At 45.0% G+C, this 26,559-nt stretch overlaps 2 protein-coding genes across 2 annotated transcripts; one reads left to right on the top strand and one right to left on the bottom strand.

Annotated features, from left to right (window-relative positions):
- Positions 1–453: 453 nt before the first annotated feature.
- Positions 454–5,334, top strand: pgam2 (phosphoglycerate mutase 2 (muscle)). Its single transcript, XM_061215799.1, has 3 exons — positions 454–999; positions 1,503–1,683; positions 4,630–5,334. The coding sequence occupies exons 1-3, from the start codon at positions 583–585 to the stop codon at positions 4,797–4,799; spliced, it is 768 nt and encodes a 255-aa protein (XP_061071783.1). The 5' UTR covers positions 454–582; the 3' UTR covers positions 4,800–5,334.
- An 8,372-nt stretch (positions 5,335–13,706) lies between these two features.
- Positions 13,707–26,329, bottom strand: LOC133105445 (crk-like protein). Its single transcript, XM_061215564.1, has 3 exons — positions 24,927–26,329; positions 23,660–24,122; positions 13,707–16,096 (listed from the first exon to the last, which is right to left on the bottom strand). Exons 1-3 carry the CDS (start codon positions 25,235–25,237, stop codon positions 15,962–15,964), a joined length of 909 nt encoding a protein of 302 aa, XP_061071548.1. The 5' UTR covers positions 25,238–26,329; the 3' UTR covers positions 13,707–15,961.
- Positions 26,330–26,559: the final 230 nt, after the last annotated feature.

The raw sequence follows: 26,559 nt of genomic DNA, 5'->3' as shown, positions 1-26,559 counted from the left end.
ATCTTTTGGAAAATTAATATTTGGGAATCTCAAATGTGTTAGGGTGCCTAAGGCTTCTGCACAGTACTGTATAAAAAACACTCATACATCATTTGTGTGAATGGGAATGAGTTTCCCCATTACTCTCTGCAACACTGTTGCAGTACCTGAGTGTCAGTGACACTCACTCTCCTGCTCCTCTCTGTAACACCCCAAAAACACTCGAGCAGCCCGCTCTGATATTTACTCTCCTACTCCATGGCTCTCAGTTTAAAAGTCATGTTGCTATTTTGGACAAGCCCGTGACCTCTGCCCTTCCAATGCCAGGATCAGGCTCAAGCACCCGGAGGAGGCCGCCTGCCATTGGCCGACCGACGCTGTCCGTCAGCAGCTGGAATGCCGGGATCGGAGGGGAGCCCCCGCGGTCAGAAAGGCGGGCGGGGCACGTGGCCGGGCGGTATAAAGCCAGCCTGCCTCCAGCGCTCGGTGCTCACTGGCAGTCAGGAAGTGCGTGTAAGAAGGGAGGCCGCGTCACGTGTCACGGAAAAGGGCGAACTTCAACATTTTCATTTCGAGGAAAGCCAGGGAAAAACAAACGGCAGCATGACCACCGCTCACCGTCTGGTAATCGTGAGGCACGGCGAGAGCTCCTGGAACCAGGAGAACCGCTTCTGCGGCTGGTTCGACGCCGACCTGAGCGAGAAGGGTCTGGAGGAGGCCAAGCGCGGCGCCCAGGCCATCAAGGATGCCGGCATGAAGTTCGACATCTGCTACACCTCCGTCCTCAAGCGCGCCATCAAGACGCTGTGGACCATCATGGAGGGCACAGACCAGATGTGGCTGCCCGTGGTGCGCACCTGGCGCCTGAACGAGCGGCACTACGGCGGCCTGACCGGCCTCAACAAGGCCGAGACGGCCGCCAAGCACGGCGAGGAGCAGGTGAAGATCTGGCGCCGCTCCTTCGACATCCCCCCGCCCCCCATGGACCACGACCACGCCTACCACAAGATCATCAGCGAGGTAAGGGCGCCGGGCCAAGCGGTCGCCGCCAGTTTCACAGACACCGATTGAGCCTAGTCCTAGACTGAGTCACATTTTGAATGGAGATTCTCCGTAGCAAATTTGAAACGTTTATGTACTAACCTACTGAGGTGGTTTTGCAGTGAAGAAGAAAAAGTATGTCAGTAATGTGAATGCTAAGCAGTGTGTGTGTAGTGTGATATAGCCAACTGTTTCATTTCATAAGGCATGCTGTGACAGACAATTCACATTTAAACACATTCTTCATACTTAAGGCTCCCTCAGAACTAAGTTTAACTCCCATTCTAAGTGTGAGTGCTGTCCTAGGAGGCTTGCAGGAAGAGTTTAAAAAGTTGTGAAAAAGACATGAGCTTAAGTTTTCTGAAGCTCAGAAAAAGAGGAAGCTTGGAACCTGGGCAGGAACTTAGTGGCGACACTTTTGTCCTATCGATTGGCAGGAAGTTGTCTGAGTGACTGAGGTTGCAATTCTCTCCTCCCGCCAGTCGAGGCGCTATAAGGGCCTGAAGCCCGGAGAGCTGCCCACCTGTGAGAGCCTGAAGGACACCATCGCCCGTGCACTGCCTTTCTGGAATGACACCGTCGTCCCCGAGATCAAGGCCGGCAAGAACGTCATCATTGCTGCCCACGGCAACAGCCTCCGCGGCATCGTCAAGCACTTAGAAAGTGGGTATTATGGACTGTCGGAATGGTGTGGGTGGCTGTGGGGAACCAGCAGACTGTAAAGAGGGGGGCAGAGGAGTGCAGAGGAAACACTGGGAGTGGGTATGGGTGCCTGGGTGGGTGTGGGTTTGGATATCGGGGTGTCCGGGTGGGTGTGGGTTTGGATATCGGGGTGTCCGGGTGGGTGTGGGTTTGGATACCGGGGTGTCCGGGTGGGTGTGGGTTTGGATACCGGGGTGTCCGGGTGGGTGTGGGTTTGGATACCGGGGTGTCCGGGTGGGTGTGGGTTTGGATATCGGGGTGTCCGGGTGGGTGTGGGTTTGGATACCGGGGTGTCCGGCTGGGTGTGGGTTCGGATATCGGGGTATCCTTGTCAGGCAAATAATCCTGGATTTATAATAATCGTACTGTTGTTCCCTGGGACAAGGCACTTGGCCTAAACCGATTCTATGATTATCTACGAGTATGAAAGACAGCTGGTAACTGGTTGACCAGTTCAGACCAGCTCCAAGCTTGACACGGTTTAGCTGGTTGACCAGTTCAGACCAGCTCACAGCATTACATGTTTTAGCTGGTTGACCAGTTCAGACCAGCTCACAGCATTACATGGTTTAGCTGGTTGACCAGTTCAGACCAGTCCACAGCTTGACATGGTTTAGCCGGTTGACCAGTTCAGACCAGCTCCCAGCTTGACAAGGTTTCCCGGTTTAAGCTATGTTTTGAAATATGTTCAGAAAAGCTACCAGCACTGGCTGGTTGACCAGCTCATACCCAGCTCAACCAGCTTTTTTTGAGTGGACTTTACAGCAGAAATGTTGAGGAGGCAAATGGTAATTTTGGGACACTGAAGAACAGGTAGGACATGTTTACCGAGGAGTGTTGGGGATTCAATTATAGTACAGTTACGGGACAGGGGGCTCATTTGGGGAGCAGGGAACTGGCCGGGGGAAAGGTCAGAGGTTGTGTTTTGTTGGCCATGCGCACTTTTGCTCATTTTATATATAGAATGCTTTAATGAATCTGACCATGACACCAAATGCCCAGATAGCATGTTTAGGGCTGACGGTTTTTGAAGTAAAGAGAGGTCAAAGTTCAGATGGGGGATGTGTGTGTCGGGAGGAGGAGGCTTGGCTAAGTCAAGTTCCACAGAGTTTACTTTTCAATCAGTGGCTTATTTATACCCACCACAACTTCCAGTCCAGATATTGAGCTCAGAAGAAGGAGAGAAAGACATAGCTAACTGCAGGAAACTTTAGGGAGGTCTTGAGGGAGGTCTAAAGTCTGCTCCAGTTAGACATGCAATATGAGGGAGGCCAAAATCTACTGCAGTGGACTTGAAATGTCCTCATATCGAATATCTAACTGCAGTAGACTTGAGGCCTCCCTCATATTGCATATCTAACCGCAGCAGACTCAATCCTCTCTTCCTCCCATCGCATGGCGGTCGTGCCGTTACAGTAGAGCTGCACGGCGGAGCGACACATTCCCAGATTAGTGCGGCTCTATTTATACACCCAGAGTGGGCGGGGGAGGCTCCAGTTGCGGGCACGACCTTTTTTTTTAAAGGTCCCGCATTCTGTAGGAGTGTTCTGGTGGTGTGTGGAGGGTGTGTGGGAATGAGTATCAGTAGAGTGGAGTGTCGAAAGCAGAAAGTAAAGGTCATCCAGGGCTGGGCCCATTGAACGCGACTCTCCATCTCTAAAAATCAGCATCCAGGACCCTCTACAGCAGTGGTCACCAACCCTGGTCCTCGAGATCTACTATCCTGTAGGTTTTCACTCCAACTCTAATTTTGCACACCTGACTAATTAGCAGCTCAATGCAGATCTCTAGCTCTTGAATGAGGTGTACTTTGTTAGAGTTGGAGTGAAAACCTACAGGATGGTAGATTTCCAGGAGAAAGGGCAGGCAGTCCTGCTCTAACTGCTGAATGAGGTGTGCTTTGTTAGGGTTGGAGTGAAAACCTACAGGATGGTAGATCTCCAGGAGCAGGGTTGGGCAGTCATGCTCTAGCTGTTGAATGAGGTGAGCTTTTTTAGGGTTGGAATGAAAACCTACAGGATGGTAGATCTCTAGGAACAGGGTTGGTTTCTAGAGATCTACCAGTAGACTTTAGACAACCCCTGCTCTACAGTGTTATGGAGATATCACACACCGAGGTCAAGAAGCAACCCTGCTGAAAAAAACAGCTCAAGCTAGGTTTTGAGACAGCTGGTAGCTGGTTGACCAGTTCAGACCAGCTCCATACTCAACATGGCTTGACCAGCTGAAGTCATGTTATGAAACAGCTGGTAGTCGGCCATTTCAAGCCATAGCTGGTCATAGCTGGATTTTACCCCAGGGAACGCCTTAATTTCTGCATTTAGCCTTTAATCTATCAATATAATTGACCTGTACCAGCAGCACAAACAGCAAGAATGAATAGATGAAGAATGTTTCCTGAGATATTAATTCTGAAATGTGAAAGTAGACAACGCTGTCCTTTTCTGTGTGGGTGGGTGATCGTAGCCTCGGTCAGAAATGCAAAGGAATTTTTGTGTCAAAATATTAGTGTCATATTACTTTCATATCCTTCCTTCTTGCATGCCTCAAACTTGTGTGACCACAAGGCCAAGTTTTTTCACTTTATATTACCAATACTTTGCCCCTACCCTTAAACACACAAACATTTAGGGATTAGGGATACAATTTGCTATCTGTATTTTTTCCAATTGATAAATTGTTCCTTTTTTTCCCACTAAACAGTATTTTATGGTAAATTCAGATTTGTTGAGATTCCAACTGAAACTTGGTTGCCATGGCAGTAAAGTTGATTGATTGACTGACTTGTAGGACAATTGGTAGAATAATCAATCGGCCTGTTGATTGACTGATTGACTAACCGATTGGCTGGCTGAAGGATGGATTGAGCCGTTCGGTGGGTTGATTGGTCGATCCCCTCCCCGCCAGGCATGACGGATGCGGCCATCATGGAGCTGAACCTGCCCACGGGCATCCCCATCGTGTACGAGCTGGACAAGGACCTGAAGCCGGTGAAGCCCATGCAGTTCCTGGGGGATGAGGAGACGGTGCGCAAGGCCATGGAGGCCGTGGCGGCTCAGGGAAAGGTGAAGAAGTGAAGCGCTACGCCCCCTGCTGGAGCACGAGAGACTGTCCCCTACCTCCCGCGCAGTTCACCTGTTCTACTGCACCTACCTGCCCTCAGCCAGCCTGCCTTCATACACCGTCTCCCTCATTGTCTGCAAAACACACTGACCCTCACAAAACTAAACACACACACGCGCGCACACACTCACATACGCATTCTGTAATTCCTTCAAAGTAAATGTTCTGGTGATGTAGAAACAAACTATACATTTTCTATACATCTTTTTCTTTGACCAAACTGCCAGTCTTTCCCATCACCAAACAGACAAACAAACAGACACACACACACACACACACACACAAACACACAGACACACACACTCACACATACACACAGACACACACACACACATCTGCACGCACACTCAAGTACACATACGCACACACACACAAGCACAAACACCCACACACACACACACACACAATCACACTCATAACCCGATCATGATTCATGAAACTTGTGTTGGGAGCACAACAAATAAAAACGATCACTATTTTCGGTACAAACGTTTCTGCATCTTCCTTCCTCCCTGCCCTCCACCTCTCCCCTCTACAGCAGCTCTGGGTGCCAGCCAGCGGCGGTTCTAGAATGCATTGACAGGGCTGGCACTTTTACCTGTCAGCTGGGCTTCCTTTTAAAATGTATTTCATGCATCAATTTCAATTACAAACACATTTTTAATTCATGCAAATGTCTTCAACAACATTAACCCTTATTTTGACCCTCTGTAATTGTATAAAATGTCAGAAAATATACAACCATTTTTATTTTTATCTCAGATTTCTTTGCAGATGATTCTGGTGGCACTTTCCCATACAGGTGCCAAACTTTCACTTACTGTACCTTAGGCTCGAAAATGAGACATTTCTCACAGATCTTTCCTATTTATGGATAAAAGGCTTGTAATTTCGGGAACAATAAGAAGGCGACACACAAAGTGTCAAAATGTTTCTTTTGCAATAATATTGCATTTATGGGGTCAATTTGATCCCAAACATAAAAGCGGTCATAAACTCTTAACATAATAGGAGGGTTAAGGTAAACAGATGGTCACAAAAACAAACAATATTCCAAATAGCTAGGCCAAAGTTAGCCTGTAGCTTGCCAAGGCCTACACAGCACAACAGACCAAGAAGGGCACCTGACCAAAATCATCAGAATTTTGTATTGCTAGTTCAGTCTTTCCTGTTCACTGACAATCAACAAGACAATCCACAAGACAATCAACTTTGGACAACAACGTACACAGACATGGCTTATTTCCCAGTAATATTTTCAGAATCAGAAAAGAAGAAAATACAAGACTTACTGTCAAAATAAGTAAGACAAATAATGAAATTAATAATGCTTGTAATATGCTACATTCTCTACATATATTTGACATGAGGCTATTATACATTTTTAAAAGTGTGTAACCATGAAGCTGATATATTCGTTGAACTTATGGTTTATAAAGCTCACAAACTGCATATGGAATTGATCTTAACTAAATTCTTCGCATTTCTTGTGCCACATAGATTTAGCTGTGGAGAATCTAAGTAATAATTTATTGGTAGTGACTGCTGTTCTGATGCTCATTCATTCCTGGTTGGGCAGGACAGAGGCTTGGGCATGCGGCCCCTAAACCTGCCCTGCCCTGCCACCGCCCTGGTGGCAGTGATTCAGCAGCCCACAGGTTAGGTCACTGAGTTTGTTCTGGCCGTAGTCCCACGGTGCAGAGTCCGCCTGTCTGCATCTCGCCTTCCCCCCCCTCCCTCTCTCTCTCTCTCCTTCCCCCCTCCCTCCGATTCACCTCCAGACCACAGTGAAGGGCTGCTGCAGAGACATGGTGCGATGGGTAGTCTCAGAGCCAGCGTCCATTTCAACAGGGTCTTTTATGAAGACCTGCCGCAAAAGTTTCCCGTTACGCCACATGTAAAGTTATTTTGGTCATGCATATCTGTGTGTGTGTGTGTGTTTGTGTGTGTGTGCATGTATGTGCGTATGAGTGTGAGTGTGTATGTGCGTATGAGTGTGTGTGTGTGCATATTCTATTTATAACATGCTCTATGAATTGATATTCTGGCAGAGTGCTCTTCAGGGACATTATATTTAGTTTGACTGGGGAGTATATAGCATAAAATCCAATACCTCTCTGTCACGAAGGTCACTAGAGGAGACTTACAAGGCCTGCTGGTTCAAAGAGGAGCAGAATAAAATGAACTCGCAATTACTGTGACATCCATAACTTAATGCTTTCATATATCAGGTGTTATATATGATGAAATGGCAAAAACAATATGCAGGAATACATAACAGTACCCAGACATGCAGTAGATTCTGTCTCTGGTGTTGTGGTAGCAAAGCACTTGAACTCCCCCTTCTGGCCAATGTGTGTATGTCATCCTACTGAGGTTTGCACACAGTACTGTATATAGCAGGGGTTCACAGCAAGGGCCGAACCATTTCAGGATTTTGTGGCAACTTCTGCTCTTAATTATTTCATTAGCTCAATCATACTGCATCTTGGTCACTGTGATCCAGTACAGCAGTGAGCCAGTGTAATCTATTGAGCTGTCAGAAAACTAAAATGAAAGTAATTGGTTGGAAGAAAAACCAGCATGCAGAATGGCCCTCCAGGATGGGAGTTGGTATATAGTCTTTCCATCACACCTTCCATGTTCATATTTACATCGCATGTCTTTTTATTTACCATGTCTTAACACAATGCCCACAAATTGTTTTTAATTTATCACCACCTTTAGCGCCACAATAATTGCAACCAAACCCTTCCTACAATTTTATATCAGTATTTCACGTGCCTTGTTAAAAAAATAAAAATAAAGCAGTTGTTCACAAAACTGCTTTATTTCAGACAAATCGGCAGGTTTTCAAGCATGACCTATTAGTTACTGTCACAGCATTTCAGTTGAGTTCCGGTAAACTAGGCCACTCCAAGCCATTTCTAAGGCTCTGGGAGCCATTGTCTCCTGAAAGAAATCAGTTCAGCAATAGAAGAATAATGGACTAGAATTACTACATGGCGATGTGAAAGGCTGATATTGATATTAAATTATAGGAAGCGTTTGGTTGCAACCAGTTATTAAGTTTTAGGGGGTAATCATTTTTTCAAAGGGGTGATTTAGGTGTTCGATAATTGTTTTCAGCAATGGATTATTGCCTATTCTCCTCTGACCTCTCTCATTAACAAGCCGTTTTTGGTCTCAGAACTTCCGCTCACTGGATATTTTCTGCTCTTTGTACTATACTCAAGAGACAGTGATACTGCGACACTGAGATACTGTGGTGGTCCACAGTCAAAGTTCCCCATTCTGATGTTTGGTCTGAACAACAACTGAATCTCTTGACTATGTCTGCATGACATATGCATTTTATGCATTGAGTTGTTGCATTCATTGTCACAATTCTGGTCTTCATGTTGACAAAAGCCAATACCAGACCCCAAAATCCAGAGCTGTCTTATACCTGCAGTAAGGAATCGATTGAATACAACTGACAAAACATAAAAAGCTGCGAAGTCAACTGTCCAATTACTTTTGGACCCATAAAATGGGGGGACTATGTAAAAAGGGGATGAAATTACTACACAGATCATCTGATATGGATGTATATACCTTAAAATTAAAGGTGACAGTCTGCACTTTAACATCATGTTCACTGTTTCATTTCAAATCCATATCCACTCACTGAGCTCTTTATTAGTACTAATACTAATACTGGGTAGGGCCTCCCTTTGCTCTAAAAGCCTGAATTCTTTGTGGTTTCGATTCCACAAGATGTTGAAAACATTCCTTTGAGGTTCTGCTCCATGTTGCCATGGTTGCATCATGCAATTTCTGCAGATTTCTAAGCTGCACATTCATGCTGCAAATATCCCATCCCAAAAGTGTTCTATTGGATTCAGATCCGGTGACTGGGAAGGTCACTGAACAACATTGAACTCATTGTCATGTTCATGAAACCAGATTGAGAGCCATTAAAAGATGGGTACATTGTGGCCATGAAGGGATGCACATGGTCAGCAACAATGCTCAAATAGGCTGTAGCATTCAAGTGATGACTGATTGGTATTAAAGGGCCCAAAGTTTGCCAAAAAAAAACATTCCCCACACCATTACACCACTGCCAACCTGGACTGTTGACACAAGACAAGTTGGGTCCATGGATCCATGCTGTTGGCTTCAAATTCTGACCCTACCATCTGTATGCCTCAGCAGAAATCGAGATTCATCAGACCAGACCAAGTTTTTCCAGTCTTCAACTGTCCAGATTTGGTGACCCTGTGCCCACTGCAGCCTCAGCTTTCTGTTCCTGGCTGACAGAAGTGAAAAGAAAGACATTTATGAAAATAATACAAAAATGTTCCTGCATGAGGCCCATTGAATCCAGAACATATTTCATAAAACAAAATCGTCAAAAACATTTGGCTTATTTACCATGTCTTTTCAACAATGGTGGGCTATGGGGCCTTGTCAATGATTTATCCACAGCACAGGACGCCAGCCCTCTCTGAGGGCAATATTAATCATGTTGATGAGCAAATGCCTGGACTTATTTACTTAACTCTTCTCTCCAAGAGCCTTTGATCCCTTTGATCCCTTCCTTGCAGTCAAGCACGACAGCAGGACCTGCTGATGGGTAATGGGAGGGGTTCAGCTAGACTGTGGGATACATGAACGAAAGCAAAAAATGTTTCTTGGGAGTTGGTAGTACCTCCAAGTACATAGTGATGTCATGGACATACCAGTTGTTCTCCACCAGGGGGCTCCCAAGCACTGGTGAACCCTCTAAGAATTCTGAGTTCAGTTTTATGAGTTCATCTGGCTGTTCAAACCTTCAGCTGCTGCAGGACGGCACCTTGGGCGACTTCCGCCACCACCCAACACCACTGCACAATTACTAGGGGACGGATGTGTGGTGGAGCTGTTTGGTGACTGGGTGTGAAGGTTCCCATTTGCACATTTGATTGTGGTTTCCTTTCAATCAACAACCAATTAAGGCCTCGAGAACAAGGCGAGCGGACTCTTGAGCCAATGCAAAACTTCTAAACGTATCTCTCGTGCTAAACACGGGAAAAACCAGAAGACACTGCGGCCCTCCAGGACTGACACCCCTGCACCAAGCCTTACTTGTGGGTGCATTTATTGTGTCTTACTATGCACCTGGTTTGTGATAATTTCTCCAAAGACACCAAACACCCATAACTTAAATATGCATTTTACCCATGTCTGGAGTTATAAAAACCCATGATATAGCACCATCAGTATTTACACGTTTGCATGTGCAGCCACGGTGGTTGTATTTTGATAAAGCTGTCAAGGGTACTTTGGGAGGTCGGGAGATGTTTCAGGACCTAGTACTTAGGTCCGTTATACCCCATAAAAAATCCTTTTAAATTCCCCAATGGAAAAGTAGACATGCCCAACTGCTTAATTAACTGGAAATTGTATCTACTTTTAATCACCAGGTGGCGATATTGTGCTGAATGCTGAACAGTCCATTAAAGCATGTGGAACCTTCGTATCTAGAGTAGTTTTGGAAATTAAGACTTCCCGTATTATAGTTAAAAAAAAAAAACTACACGCAGTTGTTTTTCTTCTGTTCAAATGGATCCTGTGCAGTGTAATAATGTTCGGGGATTTCTAATTGATTGGTCGTTATTATTTTTTCAGTTATTACTTGTGTAATAATAAATCTGTTTGCTACGATGGCATTTTTGCTACTTTCGTTTGGCTATGTAAGCCGTTTATTGTTCGTATTTAAGCGTAAATCATTCTATCGCGTTGTGCTGTATAAAATGGTTTTTAGATATAATCCATTGTCAGATTAATCAAATAGGCGCAGGTCCTTCTCTTTGTTCTAGCCTTAGCACTTGAAATTGTACTTCTCTCTGGGGTCTTTCTACGCACTTGTCCCTGGTTATGGGCATGCACTTTGTTGTACGTGACTCTGGATAAGAGCGTCTGCCAAATGTCAATAATGTGAGGTAACACTAATGGGGCTCCCAGGTGGCTAGTCCAGGATTGCATCTCCGCAGTGCCGACAGTGGCCAGTAACCCCACAGGGCGATGCATAATTTGTGGTCATGTTGGGGTGAAATGGGTGAACAAACAAAATGTACAGCTTCCTGTCCAAATGAGCTGTTAAAGGCATTCCTTACCGTAGCCCTTAGGGATATCGGCACAGCACTGTGCTGATTTGTCTCCACATGTTTGATCCAGATATCTTTTTGAATTTGAGTCAAATGAAAAGCACAAACGAATGAGCAGAGATAATCTGTTTTCTCCCATTTTGGGATAATTTGACAGAATGGTGAGTTGGTGCCAATTCCCATCTCCAGCACCACAGCTTTGCCAAAAACAGGCTGTTTTAGGGGCTGTGTCTTTAAGGCTCACTGTCAGTGAACCTCTGTTATGATTGGCTGGCTACTGCACGCTATCTGTGCGGAGCTCGGATTTGTTCTGGCTATGAGGTGGGCCGCGCTGAAGCAAATGAGCGTATAGCTTTGATGTCATAACTTCACGGAAGTCGAAACAGCCAGTTTAAATGCACGTTTTCTTCATACGGATTGTACGGATTTATTTGGGGACTGTGCATTTTGATACTTTCAAAGTGTTTTTATAGCACCTTCAACTCCTTTATAATGCGCATAGCAAGCCATTTCCCACAATACGAGACTATTAACTGGCGTCTCGTGTGCAGATTGAACACCACCGCTCCACACCAAACACAACTCCTTGCTCTCTGATGGAACACCAGGTGCGTAGCGTTTGCCATGCAGAGCTCGTTTCATTTCAGCTCCAATGCTAGTGTGTACTATGCAGCCTGTTTGGTATACTCCACTAGCAAGTGAGCTCACAACCGTGAACGACACACATTAAGTAATTGCAGCATTAAGATGTGGCAACCAAAAAGTCACTCAGAACTGGAAATTGGGGTTTTGTGTATTTTGGAGCGTCATATCTTTTGGCATCCAAAAATTATACAAAAAGTGTTGCATATTCATATTCAAGAAGTTGGTAATGTGGAAAGTTTCCGATCAAAATGAAAGTTTGTGTACTTCAAAAGGTATGGCTTGGTAGGTTTTGATTATTTCAAAAGAAACTTACTTCACAATAAAACATGATTTGATTGCTTCCTACATCAGCGCCACATGGTGTATGGTATCCATACTTCAAATACTAGTTTCATATCTTGGTTTGATCGGTTCAAACAAGACCTCAATTTGCAGTAAAATACAAATGTTTCTTCAGTAGATAAGTTGTGTTGAAAATAGTTTGTAAAATCTGATTTTTTATATTATGTTTATATTATGAAATTAAGTTGTAAGTTCTATCATATATATGTGGGGGGGAAAAGCTAACTAAATACACAAATGCAAAATGTGCTGATAATTGTTTTATACCAGACTATCATTTAGCCACATTTCTGATGCAACTGTTATGTACTGTACATGTTTCTGTAAATTGAGGTCTTAGGAACATAGTCTCATTTTGATTGGAAACTTTTTACCGTACCATCTACTTTGCTGAATATCAAATACTTTTTGGTAATTTTCTGGCCAGAGCCCACATTGGCATTGTATAATCTTTTAATAAAATACCATCCATTTGATTTATTTTTCCTTGTGGCTGTTCTTAACCAAAATATCTAGTAGTCTTAGAAGTTTAGAAGTTGTGCTGATGTATTAAGCCATCAAATATTGAACAAGAATTGCCAAGTGGCACAATGTAGCATTTTAACTTTATAAACCATTTTTGTCTGAGCAGTATTCTGAAACTCAGTTCATAATTTGAAAGCAGCCAACATGTTGAACAGGGTGCACAATTCCAGTCATTGAGGGCTGGTCTGCATACTGTGTTTTTGTTCCAACCAGTTGCCTTGTTTTTAATTTGTCGGCAGCTCCATAACTTACCATGGGTCAAGCCTGTACTTGAGCAGAGGAAAAACTTTAGGAGACACTTGCAGCCGGTACTCATACATGTCAGTTAAGAAAAGTATTTAATTGGCTCAATCACGAGACCATAAGATCTGAAGAAGAACATTGATCCCATAAAATTGACTCGACACAAACCGCAATTCCCACTCGCGAGTGACTTTTTGGGTGCCAATATCTCTAGGATAAATCCAATGATGAAGCTAATATTTTGTAACTTCTCTGTTGAATATACAAGGAACACAATTTACAGTTTGAGCAAAATTAGTGATTATCCCCCTGCATTCCTCTTTCAAAGAATGACCCACATTTATGCTCAAACTTGGCACTTTCTGGGGCTGCAGTAGCCTACTTTGTTAACAAGGTCATGCTCTATTGGTTTGACCTGAACACATTTAGGCAACAGTGTCAGGGGGAACTAAAAAAACCCCACTATATCATTGGAGGCTCCATATTCAAACCGTAGGCTAATGAGCTTGACCGTTTGCGAATGTATGCAAACACAGCAATCCCACCTGCAAACAGGTCATTATAAAATTGGGAGAAGCATTGTCACGGTGCAACATCACCTTGAGTTTAATTTTCTGTATTCATTATTGCTCTCCATCGGTAGCCATCTATAGGTACAGCTGTATGGATCTGAGTTTCGTGCCGGTGCTTTTCCGTCTTTATACATCTTGATGGTCCCCACCCTGCCCTAAATGTAGGCTAGCAGAACTGACAGGTTTGTTGATCCCATTTATAGCACTGTATTAAGCGCTGCTAATTGCGTGCTTCTCCAGGGAAAAACCAAAAAGTGGCACGCCGGAAAAGTAACGTTACAACTTCTTCCCTGCTCCAGAATGTGCAGTCACTGCTTTCCGCAATGATGGCAATTCAAATTAAACAAATACAACTTAGCAGTGTCGGTTGCCTGGCTGGAAAAGAAGCAAGCATAAGCAATTACAAGAAATTGGACGTAAATTTTATTTACTCGCACTGTACAGGTGTCCAACAGGAGTGTTACCCATGTGACGTATTAACACATTCAAATGGTATAGGAAAATAAAAGGCACAATTTCCGTTTTTTTTTTAAAGACAAATAGACATTCCATTTGCTTTCCTAAACAAGAAAATAAGCACTGGTAATACTGTTAATGCCGTTAAAAAGGGAGATAGCTTCTGGGCCATTTCTTTTTTTTTTTACTGAGAAATGATTAGCGGACTTTATTTTTTAAACCACAAGTATGGGGGGGGACGGATCTATTGCTTCACTGGATGGGGTTAGAATGGAGTCTGGATGTTACAGAATCCCGCTGGCGTGGCGAGATTCCACAAAGGCTGTTCAACATGACTGTGGGGGAAACTAAACTACAATTACCAGCATGAACCGCGACGGGTAAACCTGAAATCACAAGCCAGCATTCTGACCTTGAACTACGGCGAAGGTCAGGAGGTCATGTCGGGAGACCACCGCATTCCCTTTTTCAACGTCTCCTCCGGTGACATTCACACGTGCCACCATATATCGCAAAATGGTGGATTCAACTGACAACGGACTATAAAAGGTGAAAGGAAAAAACATTGCACCTGGCGACAGATCAGTTTTATGTTGTGTTATCTCACTGCATGAGGAAAACTAAGCCAGGAGAAAGCGCCGGAAAAAGGCCAACAGCATGGGCACACCTTTTCTAAGCGTGGATCCCTGCAGCGTTTCAGCTGGGTTTACACACTGCAGTAGCCACAAGGCGGGAAGAACGGGGAAACGTGCCCAAATTCTGCAGTTTTTAACCCCTTTATTTCATACCGGGTATAAATACACAATCAAACAATTTCACCCGCTAGCCTTCCAAACTGCTTGAACAGCTGAATACTTAAAAATGGAAGGAGGCGAAAAAAAAGAAAGAAAAAAAAAGGGGCTGGCAGATTGAGAGGATGGCTTGTGCAAATGTTCCGCTCTGTACAAAAAGGCATCGATGGAGACGTCGTGCGCGGCTCCTCCATGCGGCGCACTAATTTCGACCGCACCTCTCGCGGCTCCAAGCCATGCAAACACCCGAGTGCAGCTACACTTTTCAGCTTGAAAGACTCGTATGGCACAAAAGGCTACAATCGTTGACCGTTATCACACACGACCTCCTCAAACGAATACGAACAGGCCTAACGTGTAAGTTAAACAAAGTCCACTCGAGCCTTCCTGGTCAAACCGCTAGCTGCGGGCAGAAGAGCACTGGAGGCAGTAGCGACGTTCTTCTGAGAACACGTTTACTCGCCACCGTCGTGGCTGAAGATGCGTTTCGTAACAGACAGATGGGTCCTCGAAAGTCCACTCGCTCCCGTCCGCGTGGAGACGCGGGCCAGTCACCGCGTTCCCATGTTTAAGGTAGAAAAGGCGAACGGTTGGTTCAGCCGGCAGACCAGGTTGAGTCTTCCCGAGTCCGTTCTCAGTCCGTGAATCTCTCCCCCCATCTCGCAAAACCCCTTCCGCTCCGTGACACGCAGCCAGGTTCACAAGTTCGGCTCGCCAACAATTAAAGCATCTTCAATGAAGGCCAACAGGGGATAAAGGAATTAAAGAATGGGACATTGTACGAGAATAACGAGGTGTTTGTCACCTGGGCATGGGGACAAATGAGCAACGGTAAGCTGGAAAAGATACAGAAAAAGGGGACGGGGCGAAAAAGAAAAGGGAGGAAACAAAACAAAAACACTCCTGTCAAGCAAGGCGTCAACAATCTGTTTGAATGTTGAGAGCTTCTGTTAACAATCCGTTTTACTGTGGAGGTTGAGTTTGAATGTGGAGAGCTTCCGTTAACAATCCGTTTTACTGTGGAGCTTCCGTTAACAATCCGTTTTACTGTGGAGGTTGAGTTTGAATGTGGAGCTTCCGTTAACAATCCGTTTCACTGTGGAGGTTGAGTTTGAATGTGGAGCTTCCGTTAACATCCGTTTGAATGTGGAGGTTGAGTTTGAATGTGGAGCTTCCGTTAACAACCCGTTTGAATGTGGAGGTTGAGTTTGAATGTGGAGCTTCCGTTAACAACCCGTTTGAATGTGGAGGTTGAGCTTTGGCAGGCCGGGCACAACGGTGAGCGGGTGCGATGGTTGGAGAGGCTCGGGCGGTGGCTCAGCCGGTGGAGCTAGCTGAAGCGGGTGCGGGCGTCGAGCGAGGCGTTGCCGATGGTGACGAGCGGGCGCTACCGAAGCCGCGGCCGGCCTCATTCGCTCTCGTCCGGGTTCTGGGGGTCGATGATTTTGACGTGGGTGAAGGGGAAGAGGCCCCTCCGGCCATTCACCTCTCCCTCCCACTGACCGCTGATGTTCATCCTCGTCACCTTCACAACATCGCCCACCTGAGAGAGAGAGAGAGAGAGAGAGAGAGAACCAGTGAGGCACCATCTTCATTTTATTTGTATTGTTAGTAGTTCTTGTGTATATCACTGTCACTGTATTATTAGTCATTCACCTTGTCTGGGAAATGGAACTGCATTTATACAGTGGTTTATCCAAAGCCTCTCATTCACCCATTCACACACCAGGCTGCCATGCGAAGCACCGACCAGCATGTTGGGAATGGTTGAGAGTGGTCGAGAGTAAGGTGTCTTGCTCAGGGACACTTTGACATACCCAGGGTGGTGAATGGAACCATCAACCACCTGACTGCCAGGTGACCGGTCTTACCCCCTGAGCTAATGTCGCCCCACGTATTTTGTCTGTGGGTTTGCCATCTTTTTAAGTATGCATTTATTCATTTTACGTCAAGGTATTAATCATACGTCTTATGCCAATAAAGCCTTACTGAACCGATATGAAGAAGGGTGGGCGGGGGAGAGAAATAAAGTCTCAGACATGCCTCCTCTTTTCAACCTGGTGGGTTCATTCCGTCTCGGCGAGAATCAATTACTGGTAACATGACCCAACTGAAACTCAATGATATGGTACCACTCCAGGACACCACTCTCCCAACCCTGCTTACATTTTCAAACAACGCTCGTTCACAACCCAGGTCGTGACCTGCGTGAGCAAAGCTCATGGCAGTCAGTAAGGCGTGCTTCACGCTCATATCTTGACTCACACTATGGGTTTGGTTCATTTAACAATGGGTACGCAATTAGTAATTCTCCCCGAACGAGTTCAATGTTCAGGAATTAGCCTTGCATTGTGGGCGTACCTCCACTTTCGTCAGACTAACATTGCCAAACTTCAGAATTAGTTGCATACAACGGTGATTTCTAAGTGACGTATATAGCTAGTGCTCGTCCTCAGCAATGCAATTCATATGCATTTAAACTTATAAAATTATCATCACTTTGATGGATAACACATTTTATCTATTGATTTTTAATAAACATGGTATATGGTCTAAAAACATGTTTTCACTTTTTCTGAAAAAAAAAAAGAGGCTATTTTATCCAGTTTATCCACAACACAATAAATTGTGCAAGAAGTGAAGAGGTCGGAATACTTTCTACAAACACCTTTATTTTATAAATTTTTTTGCTAATTGCCCAAGTGAATAAACACGGTGTGCGCCAGGAGCCAGCCTCGGTAAACAGTGTGCAGGTCATTGCCATACCGCCCCGAGGACATGACATGCTTCGTTCAGTTGCTCAAACTCCGTGCCCTAGTTTTAGCTAACTCTGCCAGGGGAGCGCGGCCCTGTCGGTCACGGTACGCTCAGCGGGACGGAAAAGAACAGGCCTTTCACCAAGACCGCTCCTTCCCTCAGACGCTCCATTGAGATTTCAGGCATTAGGGTCCCATCCGCTATCACAGCACACACTGTTATGCCATTCACCCCACACTGTTCTCAATTAAACACGTTATTGAATTGGGAAGAGTCAATGGTGATTGTTCAAATCTAACTGCCGTTGGCTGCCACAGATTTTTCCTGCGGTTTTTCTGCTCTTGCTGGGGACTGAAGTGCAATAGCACACGTACTTGGTGAAAGCACAGTCACAACGGGCAGCCTGAAGCATAGTGGTTAAGGTAAATGAAGGGGAGGATTGTCTCCTGCTTAATCTAATCAACTGAACGTCGCTCTGGATAAGAGCATCTGCCAAATGCCAATAATGTAATGTAATGTAACAACTGCTTGACCCATGTTGCCATGTTGTGCTTGTGCTGTCCTACCAAACTAAAATAGGTTTGTCATATTTAATATTGGTCTAAGATTCACTACAATATTACAGGATTCCTATGAAAAGTGGTGTAAGTTTATTCACATAACATTAACACCAAATTATTCCTTCCAAAGATGGCAGCACATTTGCTACGGAAACAAACGTCTACCAGTTCTCATATGAACTAAATGACATTAAATGACGAGACAATGAAACTCCACATTGACTTCAGCCACCGCAGTCTGCATAGTCCTCCTGGCTGAACCAGCACAAAATGTCTGCACAACGATTGCGCGCAGTTGGCCCAAAATATCTCATCTCGATGGACGTCCATCTGCCCAAATTTCTGCTTCTTACCACAGTCGCTCCTGTGTAGTGCGGCTAACTGTCGCGTCCGCGTTTCCCACGGTTACCCCAACCACAGAAGGAGAATCTGAGCAGCCCACAGCCCATTAAATGAATGGTTTGAAAACGCAACGCCTAAACACACATTTGTATGCGTTCGGCTGTGGATTGGTTTCAGCCAAGTTTGCCTTCTTATCAAACATATTCCCACTATAAATATGGAAAAAGGCCATGGTTTCATTCACTAATTTTTGAGTAAAACTAGAGATACTCACTGCTTGTGAGTCACTCTTCACTGGTCCAGCCTGCAATATCCTGAAACTACTCAACACCAACCCTTATGTGTTAATACAGATTACAAATCCATTTGGTCCTTCGCTCGCCTCTTTCACAACTGCCATGACATTTCCCCATCTTACGAGGCGAACAATGTCTTAACAGCCCCGTCGCAACGCCATGACAACGCTGTTGACGCCCATTGCGCAACGCTACGTTCGGGCCTAATCTCCAGGCTCTGCGGCATGAAAAAAAGATTCTGCTATATAGAGTATTAATCACAAAACAATAATGGTTTTAATTGAAATGGTTGGATTTGCCTCAAAAGACAGCAAGTCAAATTGATCAGCCCTAACACGAACATCAGCCCCCATCTCAATCGAGGTGTATAAGCATAGATCTCAGACAACTGCTATAGCCGTGCATAACGGTCCACTGTATGCACAGCAACATGGCCTCACGACCGGGCAAAGTTCTTAAAATTCATGCCTCTCAAAGAATAAAAAATTGTAAGAGTACTGCAATGTAGTGTATTTTTCATATTAAAGTTAAGAAGCAATTTTGCACTTTTCAAAAGCATGCTTTATTTACAACATGCACGGGTCCCATTTGTGACCACATACCTTGTATCACTCTAAACATTGATACGCAAATAAACGTATAAAAATAAAAGTATATAGTTTTCCTGTATTTTTGAGCATAAAATATAGATTATCAACTAAGTTTTCTGTTTCTGAACACAGACCTAGCTGGTCTCTTTCTGGCTGCCCTTGTGTTACTGTATCTGACACGTTTTCAGAAATTGAGTGCTTGCCACCTGAGAGACTGCAGCTAGCCTGTCAGTTGATATGTATGTAATGCCACCAAACTACTGCCTGCACATGATAACGTTGCTGAACATTATGGTCTCATGTTCGTTTACACCTTCAGATCGGCCTGATCTAGGTTAGCATTATCTCTCCCCATCCTAAGGCTATGGACAATAAATTGTCGAAATTTTGAATTTTGAGGTCTAATTCAAACTGAGTAGACTATACATTAATGAAATTAGAAAACATATGCCGCTGAATTACCAACAGAATGAGAGGCCTTGTGCCGGGACTTAAATGGTTATTTTTGCTCAAAAAGTCTTAATTTCGTATGCAAATTTTTTAGGGGTATGCATAACACGGTTATTCTGTAGAGTACACACAGTTATGAAATTCAGTAGTTGGCGAGCGTGTTGCCGTTTTAGTAGACATGCAAAATGGCATTGAGATTGAAACAGGTGACATACTGAGGTGCAGAATTAGCTATCTTCAATGGAAGTCAACCAAAGCAAACATATAGTGAGTCTATGCAACAGGTCCGCTGATTTAAGCCTTTCCTGGGGGAGCCACTGAAGGCTCTAGCAGAATCGGGCAGGAGGATGGCCCCCTGCACAGCTCACACAGATAACATGCATTTTAAAGACCCACATAAATCAGCCTTCTCTTCCCTGCTTTTAGTATCTGAGATGCCCAAGAAGCATTCGCAAAGTATCACTTATCCACCCGTGAATCAGGCTGAGTGAAACGCAAACGACCATAAAATGCAGACCGTCGATTCAGAGCAACAGACCTGGCGGTCAGAGGTCCTTAAAACAGCCATAGACGCCGCGTGCAGTTAAACCACTAACTCGCTTAAAAATTAAATTTAATTAAATTAAAAAACATTAAGCGCAAAAATAAATAAATAAAAAAAGACTAGGGCTGCAGCCTACACCACTTTGTTCCCAGCAAACTGCTTTGTTTAAATTTGTTTCCAATAAGGGCTGTTCTTGTTTTTAGGCACTGGATTGAAAGCCACGAGAAGATCACAAGAGTTTCAGAAGCAAATCACCCGGGCGAGGGAAAACATTCAAATGCTTTGCCTCTTGGCCTGTTTCACATAATAAGCCAATCCATAGGAAATGTGTTCTTCTGCTCCTCTTCGGATGAACAAAGATTTGCCGACAGAAGGCATTAGCCAAAGCAGAGCATGTGAGGCAACATCTGAAACTCCTGATTTCTAACCGTCTGAACTTACCACTAGCTTCTTTAGAAAGCCTCCCCTGCTTTGTCTTCAAGAGAAATGCTCTCTTAAAATCTCCCGTTTGGTCATGTTCCCTTTCCCTCTGCCACTGGCAGGTCAAACAGAAAAGCATATTCAGACCTGCCGGCTTTCATCTGACACCATTACCCACAATGCCTATGTTTAGCAAGGCAAATGGTTGAAAACAGGTCGCACTATATTAACTAGACGGAGAAAAGGCAATTTTACACCGTGTAAAGGAGTAAAAGGAAACTAATGTATACTCGTGCAGTACAGAACAGACAGGAACATTATGAAATGCTCATCTGGACAGAAATACGAGAGCCAGCCACAAAGCCATTACTTCACCAGCTCTGTGTAAATCGGGCAAACTAAGCTTAATCTGAGAACAGCGGTGTGGAACTGGCGTGTTCTATACCTGACCAGGCCTACATGCCAACCAGCAATTTGCACTTGGTTATGAAAGCATCCATAATGACCAAAACAATAGCAATTATAGAACTACCAGATAAATATTCTATGATGCCACGCCCCCCTTCCCTATCCCAATACCATGTAATGGGGCAGTACCAACTAATGCTATCGCTTGACGAAGGTTTTGCCATTGTGGCCAAAGAATAAACACATTTTGGCAAGCAATACATCAGGAAGCAGGCTTTTTGAGACACCAAAGTTGCACGCTGCATCTGCAAGCTGAATCAGCACTTGCAATCTACAAACTGTTATGATCGGGCGATAACAACAGAGTAATAGCAGTAGTTTTCAACTTTGAGGTATTCTCCGACCTGATGCATAATTTTGAATACGCGAGTCCCACTGAGACACGCGGTGTGTCTCGTAGAAGAAAAGGACGCTGCAGCCGTGTCTCAGCAATGGAAACATTATTCAGGAGAAACAGCCCTTGAAGTGATCGATCCATATCTACTGCATATCTGCCGATAGCATGAGGGTTTGAGGCTCACTTGATACCTTGGACCCTTGATGATTTAAGCCATTTAGCAAAGAAATGTGCTCTATGCTGCATCTGAATAATTATAGCTGAATCTAGTCCAACCGCCCCATTTCCCATAGAGATCCATTCAAATGCAAAGAGTTTTAGCATCGCTAGGACAACATGAAAATAAGATATCCAGACTATGATGATGTTCATAGGTCACAGACATCAGGAAGTCATAGCATGCAAAGGATATGCAACATAGTATAAAAAAATTACAATTTCATCTATGATTGTTAATTTGTCCAATTATTTTTGAGCCCCTAAATTGGGGAGGGGCAGGGACTACGTATAAAAAGTTCTGCAATTCACTACACCGTTCACCTGATTTTGATGTAAATACCCTCAAATTAAAGCAGAATGTCTGCACTTTAAGCACATATTTAAATACATATTTGCTTCCAACTCCAATATCCTGTGGTAGACAGCTAAAATAACAATAACTAACCAAATATTTATGGACCTGACTGTATTTAGCCCAGGCCCCATTGATCTCCTAGGCTTTTTCCCATAGCGCTAAATCCTGTCCACTTTGCAGTTTCCCAGAAAATCAACACCAGACTGACTGGGTCTATACTATATGCAAAACACACACACACCCATTCTAATGTGAGCCCAGGGTTGATGCTGTACAATAAGCAAATGCACCACTTCTGAGAATTATGCAGTTGTGCACAAAAATATGAAATCAGGCAAACAGTTGGTTTGAGTTAGGAACAGAATCACAAGTGGCATGACCCAGCCCGGTTCCAGATGAGAACAGAGCCCACTGGACTGTATCAGTCACTGCATTATCCTGCCAAAGAAATATTCCTGGACTGGCTCAGAAAGTTCTGTTGCTTTATTTGGCTTGTGCTTGATTAAGGTACATGACACTGGTGCTCCATAACACAATCACCCACGTCAGCTTATAGCCTAGTGGCTAAGGAGCTTGACTGGGACCAGGAAGGTTGGTGGCTCAAGCCCCAGTGTCACCACAGTAAGATCTATGCTGCTTTGGCAAGGCCCTTAACCCCACATTGCTCCAGGGGGGATCATCTAATCAATGTTCCCTACCCTGAGAAAGCACAGGGTCTGCTTGGTTTTTGTCCCCCTTCTGACAAAAGAAACCAGGCCAGAGGAGGAATGTGTTAGCAATCGGATCAATCGGAAAACCAGTCTGAGCGATAACTATACCTATCCACAAGAGATGCCACAGCCCCTAAACTAACCCTGACTGAGCCCCTAAACCAGCCCCGACTGAGCCCCTAAACCTGCCCTGACTGAGCCCCAAAACTAGTCCTGACTGAACCCCTAAACTAACCCCCCTGACGGAGCCCCTAAACTAACCCTGACTGAACCCCTAAACCTGCCCTGACTGAGCCCCAAAACTAGTCCTGACTGAACCCCTAAACTAACCCCCCTGACGGAGCCCCTAAACTAACCCTGACTGAGCCCCTAAACTAGCCCTGACTGAACCCCTAAACTAACCCTGACTGAGCCCCAAAACTAGCCCTGACTGAACCCCTAAACCAGCCCTGACTGAGCCCCTAAACCAGCCCTGACTGAGCCCCTAAACCAGCCCTGACTGAGCCCCAAAACTAGCCCTGACTGAGCCCCTAAACTAGTCCTGACTGAACCCCTAAACTAACCCCCCTGACTGAGCCCCTAAACCAGCCCTGACTGAGCCCCTAAACCAGCCCTGACTGAGCCCAAAAACTAGCCCTGACTGAGCCCCTAAACCAGCCCTGACTGAGCCCCAAAACTAGCCCTGACTGAGCCCCTAAACCAGCCCTGACTGAGCCCCAAAACTAGCCCTGACTGAGCCCCAAAACTAGTCCTGACTGAGCCCCAAAACTAGTCCTGACTGAACCCCTGTGGCTCTTAAGCTGGGGCTGGAGACTTCAGAACTACACAGAGGACTGTTTGGAGTGTGACAGGTGGCACTAGGGAGCCCCTGTAAGCAGAGGAGACAGGTGAGGGGTGTAGCCCTGTTGTAGCCACGATAAGATCTGCACAGCTGTTGGGCCTTTGAGCAATGCCTTTAACCCCATATTGCTCCAGGGGGGATTGCCCCCTGCTTAGTCTAATCAACTACAAGTTGCTTTGGATTAAAAAAAAAACAGCTAAATAACGTTCCCCCATACCTCCAGCGCCAGGGCGGTCTTGTCGTAAGCGCAGGGCACCCTCCTCTGGATGGCCTTGGCCATGACCGGGCCATTCTGGGTGGAGGGCAGAGGGGTGATGATGGCACCGGGTGTCCCGGGGGGCAGGGGGGAGGGGGTCTGGGGCTGGGCGTAGGCGTGGGCCGGCTCGGGGATCCCGTAGCTGTTGGAGTTGCGGGTGCCGGGGAACTGCTGCTGGGGCGAGGGCCGGACCACCTTCTCCACATAGGGCACGGGGATCATGCCCACGCGGCCATCTTTGTTCTTGGCGCTCCACCACTGCTCCTCGGGCTTCTCCACGATGACGAGGATCTCGCCCTTCTTGAAGGGCAGGTCCTCGGTGTCGCTGCCCGTGAAATCGTACAGAGTCCGCACGTACTCCAGGTTGTCGTCCATGGGGCCCAGGACCTGGGCAGGGGTGCTGCCCTGGTTGGGGTTGGGGTACCTAGGAAGGCAGGAGGGAACGTTAGCGGGGCGGGAGACTGGAGGAGCTTTAGGACCACAGCTATTCGCCACGTTCCCATGAAGAGAAAGAGTGCCATTAACATGGCAGAACCCATTAAGCAATGTCAGTCAGTTACTGAGTCTGCAATTTCTTATGCTAGAATACTTCATCGGTTGAGCGATTCTGTATTTGTGTTATTCCTACGCTAAGCACTATTGCAGAAAGTGGAGTAAGATAGTTTTTGCGTATTCCATCAGCAGCAAAAAAAAACCCTATACAATAACAATAAAGACCCGTTGGTTCTTCGTCAGGAACGAGAAACGCAGACTAGAGATTTAATTATCGGTAACAGGCTTCCGTGTAGTACATTTCGATATTCAAAAACACAAGTGGTATAGGTTCATTTAATTTCACCAGCTTTAGGGAGAGTAAAGTCATCCAACGATTAATTGGGCTTTATGTCAGCCGTGCGTTCCCGGATAAAATTATTTTGTTTTAAATTCTGTGATCAGCACAACAGCTTTTAAAACAAAAGCCAAGCCTTACTTTTAATTTCAGAAAGGGGTCGCATGCAAAGTCTAGCAATGCACTTAAATTTCTGAATGAAAAAGGGGAAGTTGGAGATTAGCCTACAATACAGGAACTAAAGCAAATTGGCGCATAAACGAATTAAGAAATAAGGCTACGGTCAAAACAACATTTTCAGAGTTAAGAAATAAAGATGCCAACACACAAATAGCCCACTTTACAGTTGCTTCAATGGGCAAATTTCCGCTGAATAGGCTGACTGAGGTCGTTTCTTACCTGGGGGCTGGCTCAATAAGGGTAGTCGTGTCCAAGTAGTGAATCTTGTAGAATTCCAAAAGTGCTGGAAGATGTTCGAACTCTTGATCGCCTATTTTAAACTTCTTGCTGGGCAGGGAGTTGATGATATAATGGGACACTTTTGAATTTTCGGACACGGACAGAACATAGTCGCCAGGACAGGTCGAGGAATCTCGGACCAGAAACATCCCGTGCCTTTGCCCCTGCAATCTGTTCTGTGCCTCTTGTCGCGAAACCGGCCCGAAATACCAACAGGACCGGTCCGAAGAATCAAACCGCGCTGAAGACATAGTGAAGCTGAATAAATTAGGATAACGAAAGCTGCTACGCTGAACAACAAAATAGTCAGAGACAGGCTTATACTTAGGCTACAAAAATAAATTAGGCTAGCAACCAGAGGATGGAACAGGTAGATAGGCGTTAAGTTAGGTTCTTAATTTACGTTAAATATCGAGCTACTCTAACCAATAGGGCCGGGTGAGCGCTCAACCCCCGAACCCTTCAAAATGATTTATAACCCAGGCGTCAAGTCGCTGTAATGTTAGCATTCGCTGTAACCTGACGTCTCACGGGCAAGCTCCAGCTAGCTTCAGCCAACTTTCAAGCATTATGCGGCTTTAGGCCTCTGTACAAATACAAAACGTTGCTTTCGAAACTAGCTACAGTTAATTAGAAAGAAACATCTGCGATGCACACAATTGCTAATGCAGGTTCCCCTTTTAGTTCCCTCTTCCGAAAAAAAGTAGCCGTGTCGCTTGCAGGCTCATGAAACATATCTCCAGACACTGTCAGTCCAAGACTTCAATGAGCCGATTTCCATATACAATGTAACATCAGCGGTCGCACGCGGTGTAGCACTTCCTGGAATTTCTCCGATTGTAACAGTTAAAGTTGAGGCTGACCAAACGTATTTTCAACCCTTTCTTGACTCCCGAAAGACTTTAGTAGCACTAACAAAAATGGCGGCCTTCAACACGTCTCCACACACAAAAAAATGAATTCAACAATAAATCGTCGTCCTCTTTTGAGTAGATCTTAAAGCACCGAGTATTTTTAACAACGTTGTAGGTTTGTGAGCGTGTTAGACTTCAGACCCACCAAACCCGATTATCTCTTATTGCCGTTTAAGCCGTGTTGATATTCGGCTGCTCTCCCCTGACCCACAGTCACAATCTGAGAAATGGCGGAGCGAGGGCGGGTCCGCGCGCTCCCAGTCTCATTGCACGTCAATGACGCCCCGAGAGAAACGCACTGAATAGGCCACTTATGAATTTGAGTGTTTGAATGCGCCAAACAAAATCCTCCGCAGGAACGATCGCCCAAAGGATGTTCATTCAGGTAGCCTAAAATGCTGTGAATCAAGTGTGAAAATAGCGTTCCATATGTAAGCAGTATAGGCTACTATTCGGCATATGTAATACTTTCCTATTGCAAAGAAATGCCTCTTTTCGTAACAGGAAGTGCTGAAAAACTTCCAGTCATACGATGGCGCACTTATTTTAATTTAATTATTTTTAAAACTTGGTTTTGATATTATGCGTGTTATTAGGCCACATAGGCTACGTTGAATACAATAATAGTCTACCGTTTGTTTTCTTTAACTTTAAACAAA

This window comes from Conger conger, chromosome 12, assembly GCF_963514075.1.
Source record: "Conger conger chromosome 12, fConCon1.1, whole genome shotgun sequence".
Classification (NCBI taxonomy): domain Eukaryota; kingdom Metazoa; phylum Chordata; class Actinopteri; order Anguilliformes; family Congridae; genus Conger; species Conger conger.
Note: the sequence above shows the minus strand (reverse complement) of the source record. Positions and strands in the feature narration are given on the sequence as shown.